Below are 24,896 nucleotides of genomic sequence, written 5' to 3' on the forward strand. Positions count from 1 at the left end.
CGGAGCCAACCCGCAGAGTGGGCGGGGCAAGGCGAGTGGGCGGGGCCATCTCACCCGCTTCTTTTCAATTCGCATAGAGGGTGGGTGGGCGGGGCCGTGTCTCCGCTGCGGTCTCAGCGCATGCGCAGGCAGGGAGGACTGACGTCAGTCCTCCGGGCGGCGCGGGGGGCGCGGGGAACGCCGGGAAGCCGCCGCCCAAGATGGCGGCAGGATTGAAAAGTTGTCGGTGGCGCTGAGGCAGCTCCGGACGGGCCGGGAGCGGGAAACGGGGCCTGGCAGGGCCATGGCCGCCGCCGGGCAGTGAGCCCGGGCCCCAGGGCCCTCACACGCACCCAGGCCGGGCGGGCACGGCCGCTGCGGGGATGCCCCGGGGGGGGCCGGGGCCGCCGCCGCCGGAGACATGGAGGAGGAGGGAAAAAAAGGCAAAAAGGTGAGAACCAGATGTCCCTGGGGCTTCTCGGCCCTGTGGGGCTATCGTCGGGCTTTGTCGTGCTCCCTACGGCCGGGCTTTTCCTGAGCCCCATCGCAGGATCGGGCCCTGTGTGACCCACAGCCCATGGGCCTGAGGTGGCTGGAGCCCCTTTGGGCTTTTTAAGCCTTATTTTCGTATATTTGAACCCTTATTTTATTCCTGGGGTGTCTTCAGGCTCAGCCCTGTTTGTGCTGAGCGTCTCCCCGGGCTGGGGCCTCGTTTTCCCAGCTAAAAAACCCTTGTTTTCTGTGTCAATATCGGGCTTTTTGGGGGATGCCGCTGTCACCTCGCTGCCTTCCCGCCCTCCCTGGGATGAGTTTGCTCTGCCCATGTGTCCAGACACTGGTCAGGGGCCGATTTAACCTCCTGCTTCTCTGCCCAGGCTGCAAACGAGGCGACTGGTTAATGAAGCATCTTAAAATATGTCCCAGAATGGCGCTGGTTTGTCTTGTCTGCTGGTTGCGGTGCTAAACCGGCTGTGCTGTGTATACTTGTTTGGTTTATATGTATATTTTTATATATATATTGAGTCAACTGTAGTCAGGATGAGCTGTGCCTGCCTTGGATGGGAACAGGCTGCTCTGGTTTCTCTCGTTTAAAATCTATTTTTGCATCGCATGGGGGAGGCGAAGCCGGAGCTGGAGCTGCGGGTGGGAAAAATAAACCCTTCCCTTCACTTGGTGACATAACCGGGGGGGAGGAAAAAGCTATTTTCAGGAGTTTTAGTGGCACATGCAGCGACAGTGATCTCAGAAGGTGGCAGCAGAGTCTCCTGCTGAAACTCCGGTTTGAAACGCTCAGAATCCTCCCAGAATGAGAAATATGGAATGTTTTTTGTTTCTGGAGGTACAGTGGGAGTTTCCCACAGATGTGGAGCTGGGAAATCAAAGCCCCTTGTGGTGTCTGCTGACCCCTCTGTGGTGTGACAGGACCAGCAGCATGGGCAGGAGCAGAAATTTCTCATCTGCACATGTAATTTTCTTGTTTGCAGAAAGAACCAGCTCTAAATGCTCATTCCCTGGGCTGTGGATAATTGTGGAGTAACTTTAGGAGTAAATAAATGCCATTTTTTGCGGTAGGCAGGGGCTGGAAGCGGTGCTTAAATAAAATAGATTCAAAGTGATATCTTGTAGAACTGGAATCAGCTCTTGGCCCTGTTGAAAAGTGGCTTTTTCTGCTGTTTGGGGAGAAATCAGAGGTTTTTTGCTTTAGAAAATGGTCCTTTCCAACCACGCTGCTCATGTTTTTTGAGGGTAAAGACTCTGCAGTCTTTCTGGGCAATTGTTCCGTGTTCATCCTCGTGCTAAAGAAAGTTGTTGTTTTGGTTTCTTTTTATCACCTCTCAAACGTGCAGGTGATGCAGCACAATATGCTCTTATGATTCTCCCAGGTAATTTTCTGGCGATGGCGTGAGATATTTGCATAAAATTCCTGACTTTTCCAGCTGGGATATATCCCGAATCCCCGATGTTGGCTCCATTTGCCTCTTCCAGCCGCTGCTCCAGCGGTTGCCAGATTGTCCTCGTAAAGCTGCTCCCGATCTCTGAATTCTTTGCGGTTTTAAATCCCGGTTAATATTCAGGATATTGGCCAGTCCAGCAATTCCTCCTCGTGCAGATCATGGGGGAAACAGCTGCCAAAACTGAGCTTGTAACTCCAAAGCGTGTTTCGCTCCCCGCCGGAGGATTTGGACAGTTCTGTGCTGGTGTTTGTGGGAGAGAATGGGAAGCTGAGAAGCTTTTTTGGGGGAAGTGAGATGGTTATTAAGTAACTGAAGTAGAGCTGGTTCTTATTGAAGCTCAGGATGAACCCCCAGCCTTAATATATATATATATATTAAAAAAAAAGTATTGAGTGTTTGAGCTGGAAGTTGCAGCTCTGTGGGAGTTTGTGCTTGTAGGACAAACCTCTTGATCTTTCTTCGTTATCCTGAATATTCAGCTTCTTTGTGCTGGAGTAGCCGCTGGGCTCTGACAAGCCCCTTGACTCTTTGCCTCAGAAGTGGTTCTGCCGTGATTTCATTTATTTAGGGCACTTGGGGGAATGCAGGATCTGTATTTTTAGCTCTCTGGGAGGTTTTTAGGCTAATGAAGGCACCTGCATCTACTTGGTTCTGTACTCCCAGCTAAAACAAGCCGCGTGATGATCATTCCCATGGGCTCTGTCACCCGTCATTCTTTTCTGTTCCAAAACCTGATGCTGCAGCCCTGACCTGCTCCCGGCCCTTTTGGAATGAGGAAATTTGTTGGGTGGGTTGTGACTCCTTGAGGTAAAGCTCCAGCTCCTGATGTTCGGTCATTTCACACCTTGTTCTGAAGTTGGTGCACTGAGGGGTATTTAGCCCCTTTCATATAATCATTTTGGTTGGAAAAGCCCCTCGAGATCATGGAGTGCAGCCATAACCCACCCCAGCACTGCCCCATGTCCTGAGAACCTCATGTCCGTCTGTCCAGCCCTCCAGGGCTGGTGACTCCAGCACTGCCCTGGGCAGCCTGTTCAATGCCCCACAGCCCTTTGGGGAAGAAATTGTTCCCACATCCAACCTCAACCTCCCCTGGTGCAACTTGAGGCCGTTTCCTCTTATCCTGTTGCTTGTTCCTTGGGAATCTGCAGTTCTGTGTCCAGTTCTGCGCTCCCCAGTTCAAGAAGGACAAGGAATTACTGGAGAGAGTCCAGCGGAGGAACACAAAGATACTGAGGGGTCTGGAGCATCTTCCTGACAATGAGAGACAGAGAGCTGGGGCTGTTGAGCTGGAGAAGCTGAGAGGGATGTGATCAATGGATCAATATCTCAGGGTGGGTGTCAGAGGATGGACCAGACTCTGTTCAGTGGTGCCCAACGCCAGGGTGAGGGGCAACGGGCACAGACTGAAACACAGGAGGCTCCATCTGAACAGGAGCAGAACCTTGTGTGCTGGGAGGTGCCAGAGCCTGGCCCAGGCTGCCCAGAGCGGGTGTGGAGTCTCCTGCTCTGAGACATTCAAACCTGCCCGGACGTGACCCTGTGCAACAAGTAAATTTTGCATCCCCGCTCCCTCTGAAGGGATGGCCTCGGGGCTGGGAAATTGACTTTTCATTTAGAGACATGTCTCATCATCCAAGTCTTTGTGGGGAAGCCAAACCTGCTAGGCTTGGTTTTAGCAGCTGCTCCCCTGTGAACTGCTGGCGCTCAGCGGGACAATCCTGTCCTTGCTCTTCTTGGCCTCAGCCCAGTTCTGAGCAGGGAGTTGCTCTGTTTCTCCTCTCAGTGCTTCCTTTTTCTTCTAGAGGAAGCCAAAAATATCTTCTGGAATAGGAGGAGCAGAGGCTGAATGGAGGTGGGATCATCTGGGGTTTAGGCATGAAGTCTGTAGGGGGGGAAATGTGGGGTTAAAGCTGGTGGGCTGGGGGGAAAGGGGCAGGAGAGATGGGGCTCTGGTGTGGTGGCCTCAAGCTTTGTGCTCTGCTCTGGGTGGTGGCATCTTCTTGCTGCTGCACCACTTGGCACAAAGGTTTGGATGGTTCTGGTGGCGCTTGTGGTGCTGTGCAGCTCTACTCATCCAACTTGTGGTGGTTTTAAACATTTACTTCAAAAATTAAACTTAATTGTGGTTCTAAGGGCCTGGGAAAGTTGAGACTTGCCTGGCTGAAATTCAGACTGAGTCTGTCTCCTTGTAGGGTGTGTTTTAGGCTGGTCCTTGGAGATCTCTGCCTTGTCTGGGGTGGAACAGGGACCTGGGGTGGGTGTCCTGCAGCTTGGGGCATGACTGCTGTCTCTCCCAGGGCTCTGTGACACTGGTGGGACATTCTCCTTGCTGGTGGGTGACTCTTCCAGCGCGGTGGCAGCTGTGACAGGGGACATCTCCAGCAGCTTCTCTCCTGGACTTGGGTCTGCACCTCCTGATCATCCTGAGCGTTCGAGTTGGGTTTTATTGCGGCTTTGGACCTTAAGGGGAAGGGAGGAAACACGGATGCGTCTCAAACACAATGCATGTCCCCAGAGTAGGGACACTGGAAGCCTGGTGTGGCGGCTGGGAACAGGGATGCGTTCCAAATTTCCTTCCCCCATCTTGGATCAGGGACCTGGGCTTGTGGTCACCATTGTCCTGAGAACCCTTCTGGCTTTGCCCATCGGCCCTGTGAGGTGGACGGGTCGGAGTTTGGTGATTCCATGAGACGTGGGGTGTTTCTGGGCGGGAGCAGGTGCGATACCGCGCAGGCTCTGTGCCTCCGCCCAGCTGTTTGCCTTCAGATGAAGTGTTTTGTTCTCAGCCTCATTTCTATCCTTGCATTAGTGATGTTTTCAGTAGGTGTTGCCACCACCGCACCAGTGTCCCTTTGCCAGGTGACCAGTGCAGGTTCCTGGGCTCTCTTCAGCCCACCACGAAGGACAGACTTTCTGATCCTGGCTGGCTCTGTTTTAGCGGGAGCTCCCGGCTCCTCCTCCCTTTTCTTGAGCATCCTCGTGTCCCCCCGGTGGTGCTTGGCACCAGGACATGGACAGAGCTGTGACTGGAGGCGCTGGGGAGGACAAAGCTTTGCTTCAGTCACAGCGCTATCCTGACTTCAGCTAGAGAATCATTTGGTTGGAAAAGCCCCTCGAGATCAAGTCCAACCATTTCCCCCACCGCTGGCAATACCCCATGTCCCTGAGAACCTCATCTATGTGTATTTTCAACCCCTCCAGGGATGGTGACTCCAGCACTGCCCTGGGCAGCCTGTTCCAATGCCCCCCAGCCCTTTGGGGAAGAAATTGTTCCCAGATCCAACCTCAACCTCCCCTGGCGGAACTCAAGGCCGTTTCTTTGTGTCCCTGTCTCCCCTCAGCTCCTGTTCTCCAGCTGAACCCCCAGGTCCCTCAGCCGCTCCATCACACTTGTGCTCCAGCCCCTTCACCAAACTGCTGCTTCACAACCATGGAAGTTAATGATCCCACTTTGGACCTTCACGCCCTGGTGACCAAACTGCTGCTCTGCGGCGCAGGCTGGCGCGGGAAAGGACGGATCCTGCCGCAGCGCTTAATGTAACACAGATTTTGTTTGGGTTTTTTTTTTTCCTCGCATGCCTGGATTGAAATAGTTTTACTGTTGTTGTTTTCGCTTGGTACGGAATAACTGTACCATGTAATTGGGTAAATAGTTGTTTTGCTGTTTGGTGAGAGAACGGCAGACAGAGCTCGAGCTTCCCAAAACTGCATTGCTCACACAAGACGCTGGCTGAAGGAGCGACAGCAGCTTTCGAAAGCGTAACTCGCGCTCTGCAAACCTTTCCATGACGGAAGCCCTGACTCGACACCAGTCTGGTTCCAGCCCCAGATAAGGGCATGAGGTATCCCTGATTTATTGTGTTTTGTGGAGCAACACCGGAGCCTCTGACATCTTCTTGCGTGTGTAACACCCAGAAGGGAGATAACAGTTTGTGTTGCAGAGGTGCAGCCCGTTTCAAGCCCGAAGCCGTGCGGGAGCAGCACCCTGGGACGCGATGGTGCCTCTGGTGCAGACCTCCCTGAACGTCAGCAGCTTCCCAATTTCCAGCATGCTGTCCGGGGCTCCTTGGGCTGGCTGATAGACACCAAGCTCAGTCCCGGGCTTGTCTCTGTGGATCCGTGACAGGCTGCAGAGCCCCGTTCTCCAGGGATGTGACCGGGAAGCCCCCAGGTTTGCTGTGGCACCACCAGAATCACAAACCTTTAAAGCAGTGACTTAGCAAAGTGGCTCTTCTGCAGGGATTCCTTCCCCAGCCTGTGTTGTCCTGCTCCCAGGGCAGCATTTCAGCCTCACACAGTCTTAATCTCCATTTATTTTACTTTTCACAAAGCCGTATCAGCCTCTAGTGCCTTTCGATCCCTTCGCTTTGGCATTTAGTCACAGCAAAAAGAAGAGTCGAGGAAGAGCGTGCTCTGCAGAACCACAGGGTTTAACGTGGCTCCGGGGCTGTGCTGAGAGGTGACCACAGGTCTAGTGACATTCTCGGTGACCACAGAAAACTCTGAAACGTCTGCCTCAAACATCATGCTCAGCAAAGCTCTTTGGGTCTCATTTATGCTTGGCCTGCAGAAAGTGCTAAAAATCCATCAGCAAATGGTGCTTTGTAGGAAGAACAACAACAACCAGGGTTCAGCTGGAGTTTGCTGGAAGCCAAGTCACAACCAGCTGATACCTGGGAAGTTGGTTTTTTGCCTGTTTTGGGTTTGTCTGCCAACACTGCAGTGACAGCTACAGCTTACAGTGCCCAAATGCACCTGCCTGAGCTCTTGTGGTCTAGTGCTGATCACTGATGGCATCTCCTGTTAATTATCTCTGGCTCGCGCCCTGTACCTGCACTAATCATCCAACCTGACCCAAGTGGGTGTTTTCCAGCCAAAGTGAGGGTGCAATAAGTATCTTGAGGGCTCAGTGTGACCAAGATATCACTGAGGTTTTGTGGATACAGAGCGGAACAGGAGCAAACTTCTCCCCAGAGGTGAGCAAGCTGACGTGTTTGAAACTGAACTCTGCATCCAGTTGAGTTTGTAGGTTTTCTGCTGATAGAATCACAGGATACTTGGGGTTGAAGGGACCTTAAAGATCACTGAGATCCCACCCCTGCCATGACAGGGACATCGTCACCAGCTCAGGGTGCTCAGACCCCATCCAGCCTGGCCTGGGATGTCTCAGGGATGGTTCATCCACCACCTCTCTGGGTACCTGGGCCAGGCTCTCACCACCCTCAGGCCAACAATTCCTTCCTCATGTCCAGCCTGAATCTCCCTCCTTTAGTTTAAACCATCACCCTTGTCCTGTCACAACAGGCCCTGCTCAATAGTCTGTCCACATCTTTCTTATGGGCCCCTTTTAAGCACAGAAAGGCTGCACTAAGGTCTCCCTGGAGCTTCTCTTCTCCAGCTGAACAGCCCAGCTCTCTCAGCCTGTCCTCCCAGTCTTGATTCATTAGGTTCTGGGTAACTTTGTTCCACTTCTGTCCTTTCTGAAGCAGCTTCATGATCCTCACCCTCAACTGCAGGAACGCTCCCTGGTTATCGCGTGTGTGGAGCTTCTGCCTGAGGAGGTAGAGCTTGGTTTAAACCAGGAGACTTGAAGGAGCTCGGTCAGTCTGGTTGCAGAGCTCGTCCCCTCATTTCTGACGGGAGATGAAGGGGCAGGAGTCAAACACCCTGTGCTTTGCTTTATAAACGGTTTATTTCTCCAGGCTGAAGTGTTACAGCCCTTTCCTCCTCACCAGGAACTGGAAAACTCTGCACCTGTGGGACCAGTTCAAACACCAGCAAAGGACTTAACAGGCAGTGCCAGGAGCCTGAAATATGGATTTCTAACCGATTTTACAGCTGCTTCCTGCCTTAATATTTATTTTGATGCTTTGTTTTTAAGACACTAAGGTTTCCCCAGAACCAAAATTGACCGCATCAGCTCTATTGCTATTTCCAAGGGACAATGTCACCACAGCCATCCTGGTGTCCCTGGTGCCTCAAGGGCAGGTAAAAGCAGACCCAGAGGATGAAATAAATGGGATTAATTACACTCTGTAGTGTAAGGGGAGCTCGTGTCGTTTCCTTAATGCAGCTCTTTGTTCTGGGTGGCTGAACTGGGCAAAATGGGAGGGCTGGAGGCTTCTGTATTTACAGGGCAGGGAGGACTGTGAATAAATGAACTTTGGCAGGGAAGTGGTGAAAGAATTTAAGGAAAGTGATGAAGCTGCCGAGCTCATTGCGAAGCACGAAGGTCGGAGCTCGGCTGACCCATCTGTGGGCAACGAGAGCTGGTGCTTCCCCATCTGGGCAGGAGGACGGCTGGTAAAAGGATTCCTAAATCCCTGTTTTGTTCCAAAAATCTCTTTATCAGGGCAGGATGAACCTGGAGGATGGTGGGTCCCCCTTTGCCTTGTCACCTGCCCTCCAGAAACGCATGATCACATCCCTGAGAGCTGTGTGGCTTTGCAGTGTCTTCTCTGCTTCACTTCCAAAGCACTTAGGGGGTTCGTGCTGGTGTCTGTGCTCACTGGACGGCTAAACCTGCATGGGAGCCTGACCAGGCGAGGATTTAGGGCCTGTCTGGTAAGCCCGGATCTTCAAAACACAGATTAGAGGCTTCTCGAGATGTCTCCACAAATGTAGTTCGGCTCGTGTGAAATTCTGCTCTACTTTATCCTGTTTTACTGGCTTTGATACCATTCAGAACAGAGACATAAAAGTGGTGTTTTCACAAAGTACTTCAGATTCCTTGTGGAGTCTCGTCTGACTGGTGTGTCTGTAGACTTGGTCACCAGCCTTTTAATAAGCTTCTCTTTGTCTCCAAAAGTACCTTTTCTGTGTGTACTTAGCCAGAAGCAGAGTACCAGCCCCTCTGGTGTTGATGCGGTAAGAGCTGAACGGACTTTTAACCAAAGCAAATACACTGAGCTCTGAAAAAAACAGCATAGAAAGTGCATTTCACGCAGCCAAGTGAACTTCAGGGCTTCCCTGCTTTTGTTAGGTTAGGAAAATAAAGTCATTCCATTATTAAGAAGAGGAAACGGCCACCTTTCCTGGTTTAATTTGAGATGTGAAGAGTCTTTGGAGAGCAGCTCGCAGGAGAGGGAGGAAACGTGGAAGATCTGCGCTGCTTGACGGAGCCAAGGTGAAGATTGGACATGGTGCAACTGGTGGGTTGTTGCTTTTGCTGCGTCTTTGGAGGAGGATCAGGTTCTGAGAACCTCGGCGCTGGGGTGGATCATCCCCAAACTGTGTTTCAGTGATGGGGATGGAAGGGACCTCGGTGCTAAAGCAGATCTGGGGCTTCCTTTCCCAACACGTTTCCCGTGCCGTCTCCTTGGAAGCATTTTCCAGCTGAAGATAATTCATGTTGCTCTTGGGTGGGAGCGTTGGGGGCTCCACATTTTTCTTCTTGCAGGAACCAAAAGCCAGAGCCTCGTTAGGGCTGTGTGAGGGGGATTAATTAACAACATCCTTAGGGTGTGTGCATAGCTCAGGGAGTTAAAACAAAATTGAAGGGGTTCAAGGACTTTCCCCCATGGAAGTCACTTCAGATGTGACCTGCTTGGTGCTGCCCAAAGGGGAAGTCTCATCTCGTTCCCCTCCCCATACCAGGCACGACTGGGCTGTTGGAAAAGGTTTGAAAAGTCTATTTCTGGGAATTTTGCTGTTAGAGAGGCTGACGGAGCTGGTGATCCCAGAGCTCCGGTGGGACGGGCACGATCTGTCCACCAAAAGCTTTGTTTGGTGGAGGGGAACGAGCTCCAGGTGCTGCAGGAGACGCTGGGACGGCCGCACTAACATGGTTCTGTATTCCAGATCTCTTTGAGAAGAGTTGGAGAAGTCATTCATCTTGTGATGCTGTGGCTTAAAATACTGTTGGGTTTGGGAGGGTTTATCTCCCTGGATGTTCTGGAGAGCCTGGTGTGGAGAAAGAGCCAGGATGTGTTAAGGGGACAAAGGAAGAACTTGGCAGTAACTGGTGCTCAGTGACAGCAAAATCAGTGCCACTGTGTCTTCAGCTGGTTTGGGTCATGGAAAATACCGTTTGTGCATGGAGGAGGTTGGGTTTGGGAGGAGGTAGTTTTAGGGTGTCTTAAAACAGCTTGGGAAGTCACCCCTGAGCTGTGGGGACACAAGTTGCCGCACACGACTCCTCTGTTCTCCTCTGTGCCTGAAGTTGTACATGATCATGGAATCACGGAATCATTTTGGTTGGAAGAACCCCTCAAGATCATGGAGTCCAACTGTTAACCCAACCCTGGCGCTGCCCCATGTCCCTGAGAACCTCATCTCTGCATCTTTGAAACACCTCCAAGGGTGGTGACGTGAGGGAGGAATTGTTGCCCTGAGGGTGGTGAGAGCCTGGCCCAGGTACCCAGAGAGGTGGTGGATGAACCATCCCTGAGACATCCCAGGCCAGGCTGGACGGGCTCTGAGCACCCTGAGCTGGTGACGATGTCCCTGTCATGGCAGGGGTGGGATCTCAGTGATCTTTGAGGTCACTTCACCCCAAACTGTGTTTGATTTTTGAGCAGACTGCTCAAAAGAATTGACCTTGCCTGACTTCTTCTGAACATCCACAGGTATTAACCCACTAACCTTTGCCTGCACAGCTTAACTCAGCAGCCAAGCATGAAGATGGTATGTTGGGCATCTCTATGGCTTTTCTTGAGTGGTTCTGATGTGGAAAAGCAGCTCGAGGACCTTCTCCTGCTCCTGGCTCCTTGGCCACCACCAGCCCTGGATAAGTGACCTTCCAGTGACTGATTGCAGAGGGTCTATTGGTGCATGGGCATTGCAAACCACCTTTTCTCCAAGGACTCCTGGAGAAGCTGGAGCCACTTTGCATCCGTTCTTTTTATGGAAAGAGAAGAAGGAGGTTCCGTTGTGCCCCCAGGGCTACATGTGGTTTGTGACCCCAGGAGGAACCAAAGACGCGAAGGTGCATGAGCTGCAAATGTGCGTTTTTAACACAGGGATTCTGGCTTCTTAGACTGACAAATAAATAGCGAGACATCCCAAAGAACACGCTAAAAGAAACCAGACCTTAGTTCCTCCTGCCAGAAGCCTTCCCAGATCCTTGATCTGACAGTCTAGACCAAAACCTGCTGTGTGGTTTATGTCTACAGCGAAGTTTATTGCCCTGTGAAACGATCTCCTCAGCAGACGGCTGTAAAGTCCATGATTACAGGTCTGGGTGCTTCAGCTCTTCTCTTTCACTGTGCAAAAATGGGAATAACCTTCTTCAGGCCAGAACTCATGCGGTTGTGCTGGAGGATGAGCCTCGGGCTCCATGGGAAGCTCAGATATTCCCACAGATGCTGCTTCTTTCCTGGGCTCCAGGTCTCGGAGTGGTCGGTGTTACAAAACGCTTGTTTTGTGCGAGACCGAGCAGTTTTGGTTACATTAATGAAGAGTTTTGTGGCTTTTCTAAGAGTAAAACAGTGTGTCAAATGCTCTTGAGCTTTGGGATGAACAGCACTTTTTAGGTGCTGCAACATGAGTGTGTTTTGCCAGTGTAGCTTGGGCCAGATCGCAGAATCGTTTGGGTTGGAAAAGCCCCTCAAGATGATGGAGTCCAACCATAACCCACCCCAGCACTGCCCCATGTGCTGAGAACCTCATGTCCATCTGTTCAACCCTGGATTATTGATCTCTTGCTCATTTGGGCAAAAAAAGCCTGGAGATGTGAAGCAAATGTTTAAATTTAGCAAGAAGGCGAGTGTTTAAATGCTTCTGTTCTGAGACCTTGGATGGAAACAAGTTGGGCTAATTGGTGATCGCTCCTCTGCACCTTGCCTAGTAAAAACGGCTCTAAAGGTTCAATTCTTGACATAAATACCTATTTTTTCTGCAGGTGGCTGATGTTAATCGTATTGAGTAGAATGGGACTTAATGCACGAACCAAACTCATCTGGTGTCCTCTATTTGTTGCAGCATGTGCAGCTAAAAACTGCAGAAACAGGGAAACAGTTGATCATTGAATTCTGGCAGGACCCTGGCAACTGTGGAGAACCAGTGATTTGGTCTCCTCGTGCTGATACGGCTGCGAATCAGCTGATCTTAGAGTTTTCCCCCACAAATATCAGCAAAAAGGTGGAAATTGCAGCTGTCACCAACACTGTGGCCCTTGGGGACCCTCCTGGGTGCTGCTGGTTCCAGCCAAAGGCCGGTTACCCTGCTGAGACCCCTCGATATCAGTGCACAGGTATTAAAGCTGGGTTTAACTTCTGCCCAGTCCTGCAGACTCCTTGATATCAATGCACAGCAGAGGGCGAGAGGCAGCAAAGGATGTTCCTGGGCAAGAAGGGATCTGTTTCTTCTCTGCAGGGCTTCAATTTAGCTTAGTATTAAAGCTGGGCTTAACTTCTGTCCAGTCCTGCAGGTATGGATTCCTGAAACCGGGAAGCAAGAGACTAAATCGAGCCCACGAGCTGTTATTTATTTCTTGAGATCCTGAGCTGTTTTTATTGCGATACGGAACAGCCTGGTGTAAAGCCTGGCTTAGGAAGTACCAGACTTAGAGGCTGTGTTGATGCCTTCCCATCTTGTTTGTACTCAGCACGAAGCTGCTTGCTCGGAGGATTCTCTACAAACTGCTAAGCCTGGCATGTTGCTCCAGATGGATCAGCTCAGCCGGAGTTTATAGCATAGGCGGAGCAGCTGAGCCCGGCCTAGGAACCTCTCTGGGAGGAGGACCCGGGCTCTGCTAAAAATAACCGAGGAAAATTCCTTTCCTCTTGCTTTAGAGGAAACTCCTGTTGGGGAGGCTGGAGCCGGCTTAGCTGGCCAGGCCGTCTGAGCGTGAAAACGCAGAGCTGAGCCTTGGTTTGGAAGCGGGTTTGTACAACTGTTGCCTTTAGGCTTGAGCTGCCACATTTTTTATTTTACTTAAGACTGACTTGGGCTCCAGCTCACCATTTTTAGGGAAATTGTGCTTCTATGTTGCTTAAATTTAATAATATCCCTGTTTGAAGGTGCAGCTTTGAAATCAAACACAGCGTTTCTGGCTGGACGGTGCGATCACCTCCAGAGGCTTCCTACCGGCTCATTAAAATGTCGCTGCTCCCAGGATCTTTCCTTACCAGGAGCTGAGTTGTCCAAGACTCTTCAGCAAGACTTAGGAAGGGCTGCAGGTCCCCAGGTGACCCTTGGTGTCCTTGCTTAGATGTTCCCTGCGCTTTGCTGGAGGATTCAGGCTCTTCCCAGTGTCAGGACAAGAGACAAAATAGAACCACAGAATCATTTTGGTTGGAAAAGACCTTCAAGGTCAGTGAGTCCAACTGTTATCCCACTGCCCCATGTCCTGAGAACCTCCTGTCCGTCTGTCCAGCCCTCCAGGGCTGGTGACTCCAGCACTGCCCTGGGCAGCCTGTTCAATGCCCCACAGCCCTTTGGGGAAGAAATTGTTCCCATATCCAACCTCAACCTCCCCTGGCGCAACTTGAGGCCGTTTCTTTGTGTCCCTGTCTCCCCTCAGCTCCTGTTCTCATTAATTTTTGACTCCGTGACTCCGTCGTTATCCAGACCCCACACTTAAATCCTCGCTGTAGCGTTTTGCTAAAGCCAATAAAAAGCTGAAATGGTTCTTGGCTTCAAACAGGAATCCCTTGAATAAGGGTTTGATTTAATGTTTTAGCATCCAGATGTCTTTGGGGGGAGGAGAGCAGCTCATCTGTGGCGATATCCCCGTTCCAAGCTCAGTGCTGGAGCTTCTCAAATCAAATCCCAACCCACCCTCATCTCACTGCACTTCCCATATGAACAAATCTCCCCAGCACCAGTTTACCAATTGGTTAAATGCTTCCTGGTGACAAAAACCAGAGGGAAATGGAATAAAAGGCCTTGGGGCAGGTGTAGCTGGTGGGCTGTGGTGTTGGTGGTGTGGACCCAGCAGCGGGATGAGGAGGAAGGAGTAAGGGACATGTAATGGGGACATGTCCCCTGGGTCGATATGGAGCTTCCCAGGGCGGCTCCTGCAGAGTTCTGAGCTCTCCGTGTGTTTTTCTGCATCATGGTGGGGTCTGAATGGATTATTTTGGGGTCCAGGGGTGGTGGGGACCATCCCCTATCACTGAAAGCTGTTTTCCTACCAAATTATGTTCCTCAGTGAAACCACCTCTGCAATTAACTGTGGAGAGGGTCCTGCCTCTTGGGCAGCGCTGAAATAGCCTCAAAATAAGTCAAAATAAACCTAATTACAGGCACAAGATGATGTAGAAAAGGTCAAACACCTGTAATTGCTCCTGGTACGCGGTTGAGTGCTCTTGCCTTGTTCTGGTCCAGGACCAGAGAAGCTCTTGGTGGGCACCAGGGTGAACCAGCAGCACGTCCCCATGGCAGGGACGGTCACCAGCCCCCCAGGGGACAATCCTGGAGCACTGGGCTCCCAGTACAGGGGCTGGGATGTACTGGAGTGAATCCAGCAAAGGGCCTGGAGCATCTTGCACAAGGAGAGGCTGCAGGAGGTGGGACCGAAGGAGCCTTGGGAGGATATTTTAACATATATAAACCCCTTGTGAAGGGGTGAGGGGAAGGAGGAGGATCCAGGCAATTCCCAGCGCCAGGATAAAAGACAACGTAGAATCACAGAATCATTTTGGCTGGAAAAGCCCCTCAAGATCAAGTCACGTCCCTGAGAACCTCACCTCCGTCCATTCAACCCTCCAGGGCTGGTGACTCCAGCACTGCCCTGGGCACAAACTCTTGCAGCATTTCTCCATTAAGCAAAGAAATATTGATAATAAACCCTTTTATTTTTTGCAGGGACCCTCAGCTCCCAGAGTACAGGGGCTCAAGCTGTGCCCAGGTGAAGCCGAACCCCCAGAGCCCATATTTTCATGGCATCACCACACAGAGCTTAGTTGGTGTTTATTTCTTAATATCTCGCTTTTCTCTAAACATACCAAATGTGGTTTTTTAGTTCCTTGGCTTCACGTTTTCTTATTACAAGCACCTCCCGTGACTTCTTGTCCTGTCACACACGCCTCTGTGGTCCTTTTCTTCGTGTCCTCGTTGCAGCGAGCCGACCCTGAGCCCCTTTAGGCTGCGTTAATTATTTCCCCCGCTGCTCATTAGGGGACGAGCCACACGCCGGCACCGGGTGACCAGTTGGAGCTGGGGATCCCTTAATCCCCGTGCAGACGTTCCGGGGGAGAATTAGCCTTACAAATGTGCGTTGGAGATAATCCACCGGAGGGGATTAAGAAGCCGTTTCCACCAGAGCGATGATGCTCTTTCTCCTTCACCTTCCACCCAGAGGGTTTATTTAACAGGGCTGTCCAAACCTCGTTGACTTTTGGATGGATACAAGTGGATGGGCTCTGATTAACACCAGCCCAAGAAATTTTCCCCAAAGGTTCTCCAGCCAGAATAATAACAATCTAGATGAAGTTTAAATCCTCATTTTCCCCAGAAATGTCTTTTTTTGGGGCTTTCCAACGCCAGGCGATGGGATGGTTGAGCAAACCCCATGAAGCAGGTGCTGATGATGATCCAGCAGACCCTGATTCTTTCCCAGCTCATCCTCGAATGGGAAATAAAGTGTTTTTAGAAGCCTCAGTGTTGTGAGATGTTGATGGGGAAGTGCAGGGAGCTGCAAGCGCTTAATTGGGGTATTAATGAGGTTGCAAACTCATTTAACTCCCCACACCCCCTATCAGGCTAAACCCAGCCCTGAGCTGCTCTGTCTCAATGAGTCAAGTCTTAAATGCCTCGTTAAGTAGATAAAATGACTCTTTTCCTCCCCAATTTTGGAGTCAGCAGGAGAAGACCCTGAGGAGTTGGCCTTTGGGTGCGTCTTCTCGAAGGGTGGGTTTCGTCAGGGAAATCACCACCTTTGCCCTGTTAATTCGGTTCTTCGTTTGTGAAATTAGCAGCTTCTTTGTGTTTATCCTCTGGGCCCGACTCTTAAGCCCCCGTTGGAGCCCAGCAAGGCTCGCTCAGACACTTTGTGCTCTCCCAAAGCGCCTCTTGGGAGCTCTTCACCTCATTTCTGAGCTTGGCTTTTCAAACGTGACGCTTAAAGATGCTTAAAGGGCCCTGAAAAGCTTTACAGCCCTTGGTTTTAATAGATGTTAGAGAGCAAAATAACGCTGAAACTCAGAGGAGAAACCAGGGTTAGAAACTCATGTCAACTGGGGATGTTGTGATTCTGTGATTTCAACCCCGGCTGTAGCGGCAAAGGGTTTTGGGGGGATTTGCAGGGTTTTAGGGGTGCAGGAGGTGGGATTGCATGGCTGGGAGCTGAGAATGGGACGGAGCTTTGCAAAACCCGCCTCTGCACAGCCCCATCGCTGCCAAATCTCGCCGGTTCTCAACCAATGACTTCTATTGCGTCGCTCTTGCCGCACGTAGAAGGAAACTGTGGTTATCGTGCTTCCTGGTGAGCGAGAGCTCGCGGCTTTGCCAGCCCTTCGACACGGGGCTTCGGAGCCCCCAAAACGACGGTAACCGCTTCTTCTCCCCCGCCCCGGGAGGTGGTTTTGGTGAGCCCGGCACAGTTTGGTCCTGCTTGCCATCCCAGGCGTCTCGATGGAGAACGAGGTAGGTGCTGGGTTTCCATCGGCTCCTAGAAATGCAGAAGTTGGTCGTTCCGCCTCGCGTCAGGCCCAGCGGCGCCTCCAACTCGGCTTTGGGGTCCCCAAATCCCCCGAGGAGCTCAGGGTGACGGGGGATCCGTCCCTCCGCAGCATCTGCCCAGCCTGATGGGCGTTTCTGCATCTCTCTCTGCTTTTGATTCCTAAACAAACAGTCTGGTGGGATGTGATCTTCACACACCGAGGTTTGGGGGTCACACACCCCTGTGGTGGGAGCGGCAGAGCTGGGGTCAAGCCCCACGCTCTGGTTTTGGCCAAACCCCCTATTTCTTTATCAATTATCTTCATTCTGGAGCCAGGAACGGTGCCGGCCCATTAGCAGGAGCTGGCGGGGTTGCACAGCCTGGGGTGATGCCCCATTTTGGGGTGATACCCCTAAAATCTGCCACGTTTGGTCCTGCTGCCAGGAAGCGGAGCTGTTTTACAACGCCAGCATCATTTAGCAGTGTTCTCCGTCCCTTTCGTCCTACAAACTCTCTCTATTTTTAATCTCCCTGCTCCAAGGGAGGTTTTCAGGGCCGGGCGTCCCCGATGTCCTTGCGCTGCCTGGTTGGCTCTGGGATTTGATGAATACTCTTCAACCTGGAGCTTTTCCATCCCACTTTCCCATCCTAATACAAGCGTTTCCATCTATTTCCATCTGCCTTGGATCTCTTGTTCCTGTAGATCTCTCAAGCTCGAGAAAAGCACCGAGAGAGGCTGAAGCTGCTTGATGGTCCCATGTGTGCAGCTGAACCATGAGGGACAGGGACGTGGTGGTGACAAATCACCAAATCTGGTCTCCTCCAGTTTAGCTGAAGGATCTGGTGGAGGACGGTGGTTTCCAAGGCGAGATTCGGTTGTGGACGGCGGCACAAAATGAGCATGGGATGGTCGGTCCCTCCGTGTGCGGCGTCCAAGGACGGCGCTGACGCTCCCTCTATAGCCAGGAGACCGCGTGTGCACTTTGGCTCTTGTTTTTTAAATCAAACCCAGTGCTTTGTGGTTCGGGAAGCGCAAAACCCTGTTTTTTTACCAGGGGAGGTTGTGTCCTGGGGCTTGTACCCACGTTTTTGAGTCTCCCCGAGACCTCGGACGACTTTGCAGCATCTTTGTTGCCTTTTGCAGTTCTTCTCTGTAAATGCTTGGGTGAAATATAAAGTCACGCCGAGGCGAGGAGGAATTTGTTGTGTGGCCATGGCTCACTCTTAATCTGAATATATATTGGTATTTCTTCTTAACTAAAAGGTTGGACAGCATGACTCTGGGGGAAAAACATCCCATTTGGATAGCGGGGCGCTTACCAGCACTTGCGTTTTTGTGCCACGTCGCAGGAAAGAGGTTTTTGGTGGAAGATTATGCGCTTGTGCATCTGTAGCTCTAAAACTGTGTCCACAGGGTGGTTTGCTGCTGCTTTCCCACCATTTTGGTCCCAAAACTCTCCGTCTCTTAACCCCAACATGTCCTTTTGTCTCCCCAGCCTGGAATAGTGTCTCCTTTCAAACGAGTCTTCCTGAAGGGCGAGAAAGGCCGAGATAAAAAAGCCCAGGAGAAGGTTACGGAGCGGCGGCCGCTGCACACGGTGGTGGTGGCTCTGCCTGACCGCGTGGAGCCCGACGTCCTGCTCAACGACTACATCGAGAAAGAAGTGAAGGTACCGTCGGGCTGCGGCTCCTTTATAGCTAAATACAGCATTATTATAACCTAAAGGCACGAGAAATCTTCCACACGTAGGTGTATTTAGCAGCTCGTAAATACAAAGGGCCACCAGCCCTTTGCTGGGGGTTGATGGTGCCTTTGTTGCGGTAGCTGGCGTGCGCATGTGCTGCGGTAACGGTTTGGTTCTTTTTTACCAGTATTTAGGTCAACTCACGTCCATCCCGGGGTACCTGAATCCCTCCAGCCGCACGGAAATCCTGCATTTGATCGATAACGCCAAGGTGAGCGCTCAGCCTGTTGTCTGTGTTCACAAAAAAAAGGGTTGTGTGGCTTCCTTGGGTCATGGTCTGGCTGGTGCCCTCCATCCCGTTACCAAAGTGAAAACGGTACAGCAAACCGCTGTAAATACATTTATTTTAGAGAGCTCACCAGCTGCCGGGGCTGCTGACCCAGGAACACGACGCTGTCATCAGTCTCTCCGCCTACAACATCAAGCTGGTGTGGAGGGATGGAGAAGATCTCATCCTCAGGGTCCCCATCCACGACATCGCCTCCGTCTCCTACATCCGAGACGACTCCTCTCACTTGGTCGTCCTGAAAACGGGTAAGTTGTGAGAACCATCGTTTACTCATTCTTAGGAAAATGGGGTCTCAAAGTGTAGTTTATTCGGTGGGTGTCAGCGAGGTGGAAAAGAGCAGGTAGATGCAGCTCCTCCAGCCCGGTCCCCAGGCATGTTGGACCTTCCCTGCTCTTCCCAACTGCTGTACAGGTCGCTGGGCGGATTTCATCGCCGTGCGGGGTGTCTAAACGCCCGTGTTGAATAACCAGGGTGATACCCAGCGTTCCCAACGCTCCTCATGTCCTGTAATCAGCGGGGAGGTCCCCAAATCCCTCCCCAGCAGCTCTGTGTGTGCCAGACCCGCCTGGGTTAGCGCTGGAGGGTTTGGGGAGGGCTGAGCTACTTATAGGATGTAACAAACAGAGACTTAGCGGATTAGAAACCCCGCGACAGCAAAGGACGGGCTGTAGAATAAATGAGTAAGCGACTTAGAAGGCTGTAATTCTGCTGCTGGATTTCCGAGGCTGGCTAAGCCATGGGAGTGAATTTACGGAGCTGTCAGAAACCAGCTCTAAATTATAAGTTTTCATTCAAAGGCTTTGGCCCTGTGCAGCATTTAGGTGGAGTTTTGGGCTCCTGAGAGCTCCCTCCTGCGGGGCATCATCTCCCGGCTACGGGATCCAGCGCTGTCCTGCTTTGGTGGCTTTGCTGTCCCCACAGGGAGCCTGTTTGGGCTCTGTGCCGCAGTCTTTCCGTCACAACGTCTCTCTTTCTCAGCTCAGGACCCCGGGATCTCCCCGAGCCAGAGTCTCTGCGCCGAGAGCTCCAAAGCCCTCACCTCGGGCTCGCTGTCCGAGAGCGGCGTGGTTCCCGTCGAAGCTTGTTGCTTGGTGGTCCTGGCTACGGAGAACAAAGTAAGATGAACTAAATCGCTGTCCCATATCAGTGTTGCCTCCAGCGTCACTCTCTGATTGTTATGACGCTGGGACTGGGATCGACCAGGAGGTTTTCTCACCCTTAGACCGGGGTGGTCACAACCTCTCAGGTGGAGACCCAGGGTGGCCTCATCCTGCTGTCCGCAAGTGTCCCCTCTGTTATGTGACCAGACGCTTGCTTGGCCATAGGTTGTGTAACACACATAAGCTTGGTTTTAAGACTGAAGGGTGCAGGTTGGGCTTTGTAGAGGAGGAAATCTGCTCCCCGCCAAAGCCCCGGGACCTGGTTTGGACACAAGAGGGGATCAGAAGATGGTTTTCCCATGGGGGTGGTGCCCAGAGCTCTCCCCAGCCACAGGAAATCTGTGAACACAACCGAATCTCTCCCACAATCACATTTTGCTAATCAGGGCATTTTTCCTGATGCTGACCTGGAAATTTGTTTCATCCGGTGTCTGAGTCCGGAGATTCTGATCTTGATCTGTGTGTTCCTACAGCAGGAACCCTTGCCCTTCAGGGCTGAGTTTTGCTCATCTAATTTTCAGCTTTAACCCTACTTGGGCTGCCTGTACTCATTTGGAACGGGGGTTTTATAGCCAGGGAGCTGACCCGAGGGGTAGGAATGTGCCCACCGCGGTATTTCCTCCCTCCCAGCGTCCCTTCTGTGTCCCCTCCGCAGGTGACCGCCGAGGAGCTGTGTTCCCTTCTCAGCCAAGTCTTCCAGATCGTTTACACCGAGTCCACCATTGACTTTTTGGACAGAGCAATATTCGATGGGGCGTCCACGCCGACGCGGCACATGTCCTTACACAGCGGTGAGTCCGGGCTGTCCCCGCGTCCGAACCTGTTTGAGGGGCTCTCCCCATCACCACCGGTGGCTTCAGTTTCTCACCGCTTTAGCTGTGAGAAGAGAAGCTCTGGGGAGACCTTATTGCAGCTTTTTTGTGCTTAAAAGGGGCCCATAAGACAGATGGGGACAGACTTTGAGCAGGGCCTGTTGCCATAGGACAAGGGGTGATGGTTTAAACTAAATGAGGGAGAAATTGTTGGCCCTGAGGGTGGTGAGAGCCTGGCCCAGGTACCCAGAGAGGTGGTGGATGAACCATCCCTGAGACATCCCAGGCCAGGCTGGACGGGCTCTGAGCACCCTGAGCTGGTGACGATGTCCCTGTCATGGCAGGGGGGGCACCGGATGAGCTTTGAGGTCCCTTCAACCAAACTGTTCTGTGATTTTATGGTTCATGGGGGATGTGTCTGTCACATGCTGGTAAAACCACCACATTTCTGCCTCTCCAACTCCATATCTCAAATCTTCCCCTTGCAGACGACTCTTCTACAAAAGTGGACGTGAAGGAATCTTACGAAACGGAAGCAAGCACTTTGTAAGTCAAACACGTTCTGCTGAGCTTGCTCAGCACTCGGGGTTATTAGTGCAGCCTCGCTGCTGGGTTTAAACCCCCCAGAGCAGGAACCGCTGCGCTCTGCACATTGAAAAGCTTCTGCTGGGTCTGGCTCCAACACAGGCCGGGTTGTACGCCTGCAGTGCCGCGCTCTGCCGCTGCAGAATCTGCAGCTGGATTGTTCTGCCGCCGCAGGACTCCAGAGACGGTCACGTACTCAATGTATGTGCAGTTCCCGCCTCGGCAAAGCGGGAGTTAGATTCGTCCAGCTGGAGGCAGGAGAAGTTTTCCCCAAAACCTTTGATTTTTGGAGCATTTTTCCCTCCCAAAGCTGTGACCGCTCAAAACATTGATCACACTTTTGGGCTAAAAACTGACACACAAACCATTGTTTAAAATTGATAGGCGCTATTAAAAATGGCACATTTAACACCAAAATAAAGTGCTTTGAGTTTTCCCCCCCGCTGTTAAAGGGGATATTTGCTCACATAGAGCTTTATGTTTGGCGGGTGACCAAACCACTGTAGTTGAAGTGCTCTGTGTTCCACTTTTGGGAGCATCTCCACACACCTCTCCGCTCTCCCCCGCGATGCAGAAGGTGCTGGAGTCGCTCTGGAAGCCTCACGCTCTGTTTGCGTTTCAGTTCCTTCCCAGAAACCTTAGAAGCGGGTGACAACTCCCCCTCGTCCTTCTCCACGCAACAGTCTCCGCACGTCAAGACGGTCAGTGAGAGCGAGCTGAGCACCACGGCCACCGAGCTGCTCCAGGACTACATGATGACGGTGGGTGGATTTCTGTCCTTTGGGGTGCTCGTGGGATTTGGGATCGCCCCCTCGGTGTGCAGAAAGGGTGTAGGAATGTCAGGATGAGCTGGTTCATCACCACAGCTCCTGTCAAACCTTCCATCCCTGGAGGGGTTGAACAGACACGGAGATGAGGTTCCCAGGGACGTGGGGTGGGGGAGCGGTTGGACTCAATCTTGAGGGTCTTTTCCAATCAAAATGATTCTATGAAATAGCAATAAAGCAAATAAACACCTTCCCCAGGCTTCCCATCATCTCTTCCCCCTCAAAGATGCTGGAGGGAGTGGAGCATCTCCCGTGTGAGGAAAGGCTGAGGGAGCTGGGGCTCTGGAGCTGGACAAGAGGACACTGAGGGGGGACTCATTGCTGGGGATCAATATGGAAAGGGGGAGTGTCAGGAGGATGGAGCCAGGCTCTTCTGGTGACAACCAGGGACAGGACAAGGGGCAATGGGTGCAAACTGGAACACAGGAGGTTCCACTTGAAGATGAGAAGCAACTTGTTTGGGGTGAGGGTGGCAGAGCCTGGCCCAGGCTGCCCAGGGGGTTGTGGAGTCTCCTTCTGTGCAGACATTCCAACCCGCCTGGACACCTTCCTGTGTAACCTCATCTGGGTGTTCCTGCTCCATGGGGGGATTGCACTGGGTGAGCTTTCCAGGGCCCTTCAACCCTGACACTCTGGCATTCTGTGAAAACCCAGTAACACCTGTGCTGTGCTTCCCTGCAGCTCCGAACCAAACTCTCTTCCCAAGAGATCCAGCAGTTCGCGATGCTGCTGCACGAGTATCGCAACGGGGCTTCGATCCACGAGTTCTGCATCAACCTGAAGCAGCTCTACGGGGACAGCAGGAAATTCCTGCTCCTGGGTGAGCATCACCTGGGGACACCCGGCCCGGGTCACCCGCCAGAGGCGTCTTCTTGCTTTTAATGTCACCGCTACCAAAGCTGGTGCAACGGTGATGCTAGAAACATCCTGTAAAGGCTTTTATTTCCATTTTTTGGACGCCTGGAGTCTTCTTCCACGCGGGACCGTAGCCCTAAAGCAGGGTCTGACTCTGGGAAGTGGGGAGATACCTCATTTTTGGCCGATAAGGGCATGAAGCGTGGAAGGGGAGAGTCGCCGCTTGGCAGCCGCTCTGCATTTGCCGGTGCTGTTGCTGCAATAAGCTCGGTAAAGCCGAGCAATATGTTGCAGTGAGGATTTAACAGCTGATCCTTTTGAGCTCGGAAAATCCCGCTTTCGCAGGGTTTTTGTCCTCGGTGTGCAACAGCTGCAGGTTTCAGGGGTGGAAGTGGGAGATGCAGCCACGAGCTGGAGACTCTTTACTCCCAACACTGATGGTTTCCCCCTCGTTTTCTCTTCCCCGCTCCAGGTCTTCGTCCCTTCATCCCCGAGAAGGACAGCCAACACTTCGAGAACTTCCTGGAGACCATCGGGGTGAAGGACGGCCGCGGCATCATCACGGACAGTTTCGGGAGGTACAGACGGACGCTCAGCACCACCTCCAACTCCACCACCAACGGCAACGGCGCCGCCGGCAGCTCGGACGACCAGTCGGTCCCGTCCGAGGAGGACGAGTGGGACCGCATGATCTCGCACATCAGCAACGACATCGAGGCGCTGGGCTGCAGCATGGACCGCGATTCCTCCTGAGAGCCGCCCCGATGAGGTTTTGGGGCTCCACCGGGATGTAATTAACCTCCCGTCCTCATTAATGGCTCCGAGTGGCGGCCGGTGCCCTCTCACAGCCCGTTGGTTTGGTTTTACCGGCACAGCGGGGAGCAAAGCCGGACAGAGACGTCAGCTACAGTTTTGCACATGGTGTCCCTCCTGTAACTGCTCTTCTCCTCCTCCTCCTCTTCCTCCTCCCTGTTTTTCAATGAAGTTTACCACAATGTGAATTATTTAAACCAATTCTCAATGTCGTTGAAAGATTTTGGCTCCGGACCCGCAGGAGAAGCCGCCGACGCCGCGGTGGGAGCGGGAACCCAGCTGCACCCGCGGCTTCGTGCTTGTGTGGCCGCAAACCCCATCCTGCCCCCCCAAAAATACCAGGGGGGGGCCTGTTGTACATATTTGACAAGCGGTTATAAATACACAGTTATTTTTTTAAGCTGCACCCCCTGCCAGAGGAGCGCTCCAAGGACGAGGTGCCATTCATGGGGACACCCAAAAGGGTTTGGGGGGGGTCCCGTGTCACCTGAAAGCCCCAATGAGGGGAAGGACAGGGCTGGAGGGGGGTGAGGGATCCCCAGCAGCACCCTGGGTGGGGGATCCAGCCACCCCATGCACAGGTTTGTGTCACAGCCCTTCTGTACCCAAACCCCACTTTGCATCCCCCCCGCTCCCAGTGCCTTTAACCCTCGCGCTCCCTTCATCCCTCCATCCTCTCCCTCTCTTACCTGCGCATCCCGGGATCTCGGTACGATCCCGCACGGACCCCCAGCCCTGGTCCTCCCCGTCCCGCGGCCGGTACACACTGGGGAGCAGGAGAAATGGGGGCGGGGGGGGGGGGGGAAGGTCCTCCCCGAGCATCCTCGGGAGTCAGGGACCAAGATTTTCCTCCTTTTTAAGCCCAGCTTAGGGCTGGGAGCGCTCAGAGCCGGGGGGGGAGTTTTAGTGCCTTTTTATTATTTACAGATTAAAAACAATTAAAAATCGCACACGTGGATGTTCAAGTCATTAAAGACTTAAATTTGGAAACAATTCCCCCAAAAAGCCCTATTTTTGACATGATTGTATACAGAGAATATAAACCAGGCGCTGTAACGTCTCACGGCGGGGGGGGTGTTTTTTATACTTTGATAGGAAATGGGATTTAATTTCGGAACTAACCCCGATTTGTAGTGTCGTGGGAGCAGCCGGGGGGCTCTGCCACCTCCATGTCCCCAGCCCTGGTGGCACCGGGCCGGGGGACACCCGGGGGGGCTTTGTGTTTGCTGTACGGATTATTTGTTACTGGTAAATATAATTCTGCACCCAACAGTGGTTTGTCTCATTGCTAAACTCCCACTGGGGTTTATTAAAGCCCGGCTTTGTTA

General features: G+C 52.4%; 1 protein-coding gene across 2 annotated transcripts; it reads left to right on the forward strand.

Annotated features, from left to right (window-relative positions):
- Positions 1 to 162: 162 nt before the first annotated feature.
- On the forward strand, positions 163 to 24,838 carry CCM2 (CCM2 scaffold protein). Of its 2 annotated transcripts, none has more exons than XM_021300692.2 (10): positions 163 to 430; positions 17,979 to 18,152; positions 18,355 to 18,438; positions 18,578 to 18,761; positions 19,495 to 19,631; positions 20,332 to 20,467; positions 20,977 to 21,034; positions 21,696 to 21,834; positions 22,582 to 22,720; positions 23,228 to 24,838. In XM_021300692.2, the coding sequence occupies exons 1-10, from the start codon at positions 401 to 403 to the stop codon at positions 23,506 to 23,508; spliced, it is 1,362 nt and encodes a 453-aa protein (XP_021156367.2). In that variant the 5' UTR covers positions 163 to 400; the 3' UTR covers positions 23,509 to 24,838. The 2 variants fall into 2 exon arrangements, with proteins under 2 accessions (XP_021156367.2, XP_021156368.2); XM_021300693.2 differs by lacking the exon at positions 163 to 430 and adding an exon at positions 16,309 to 16,466.
- Positions 24,839 to 24,896: the final 58 nt, after the last annotated feature.

The sequence above is a fragment of the Columba livia genome, chromosome 2 (assembly GCF_036013475.1).
Source record: "Columba livia isolate bColLiv1 breed racing homer chromosome 2, bColLiv1.pat.W.v2, whole genome shotgun sequence".
Classification (NCBI taxonomy): Eukaryota; Metazoa; Chordata; class Aves; order Columbiformes; family Columbidae; genus Columba; species Columba livia.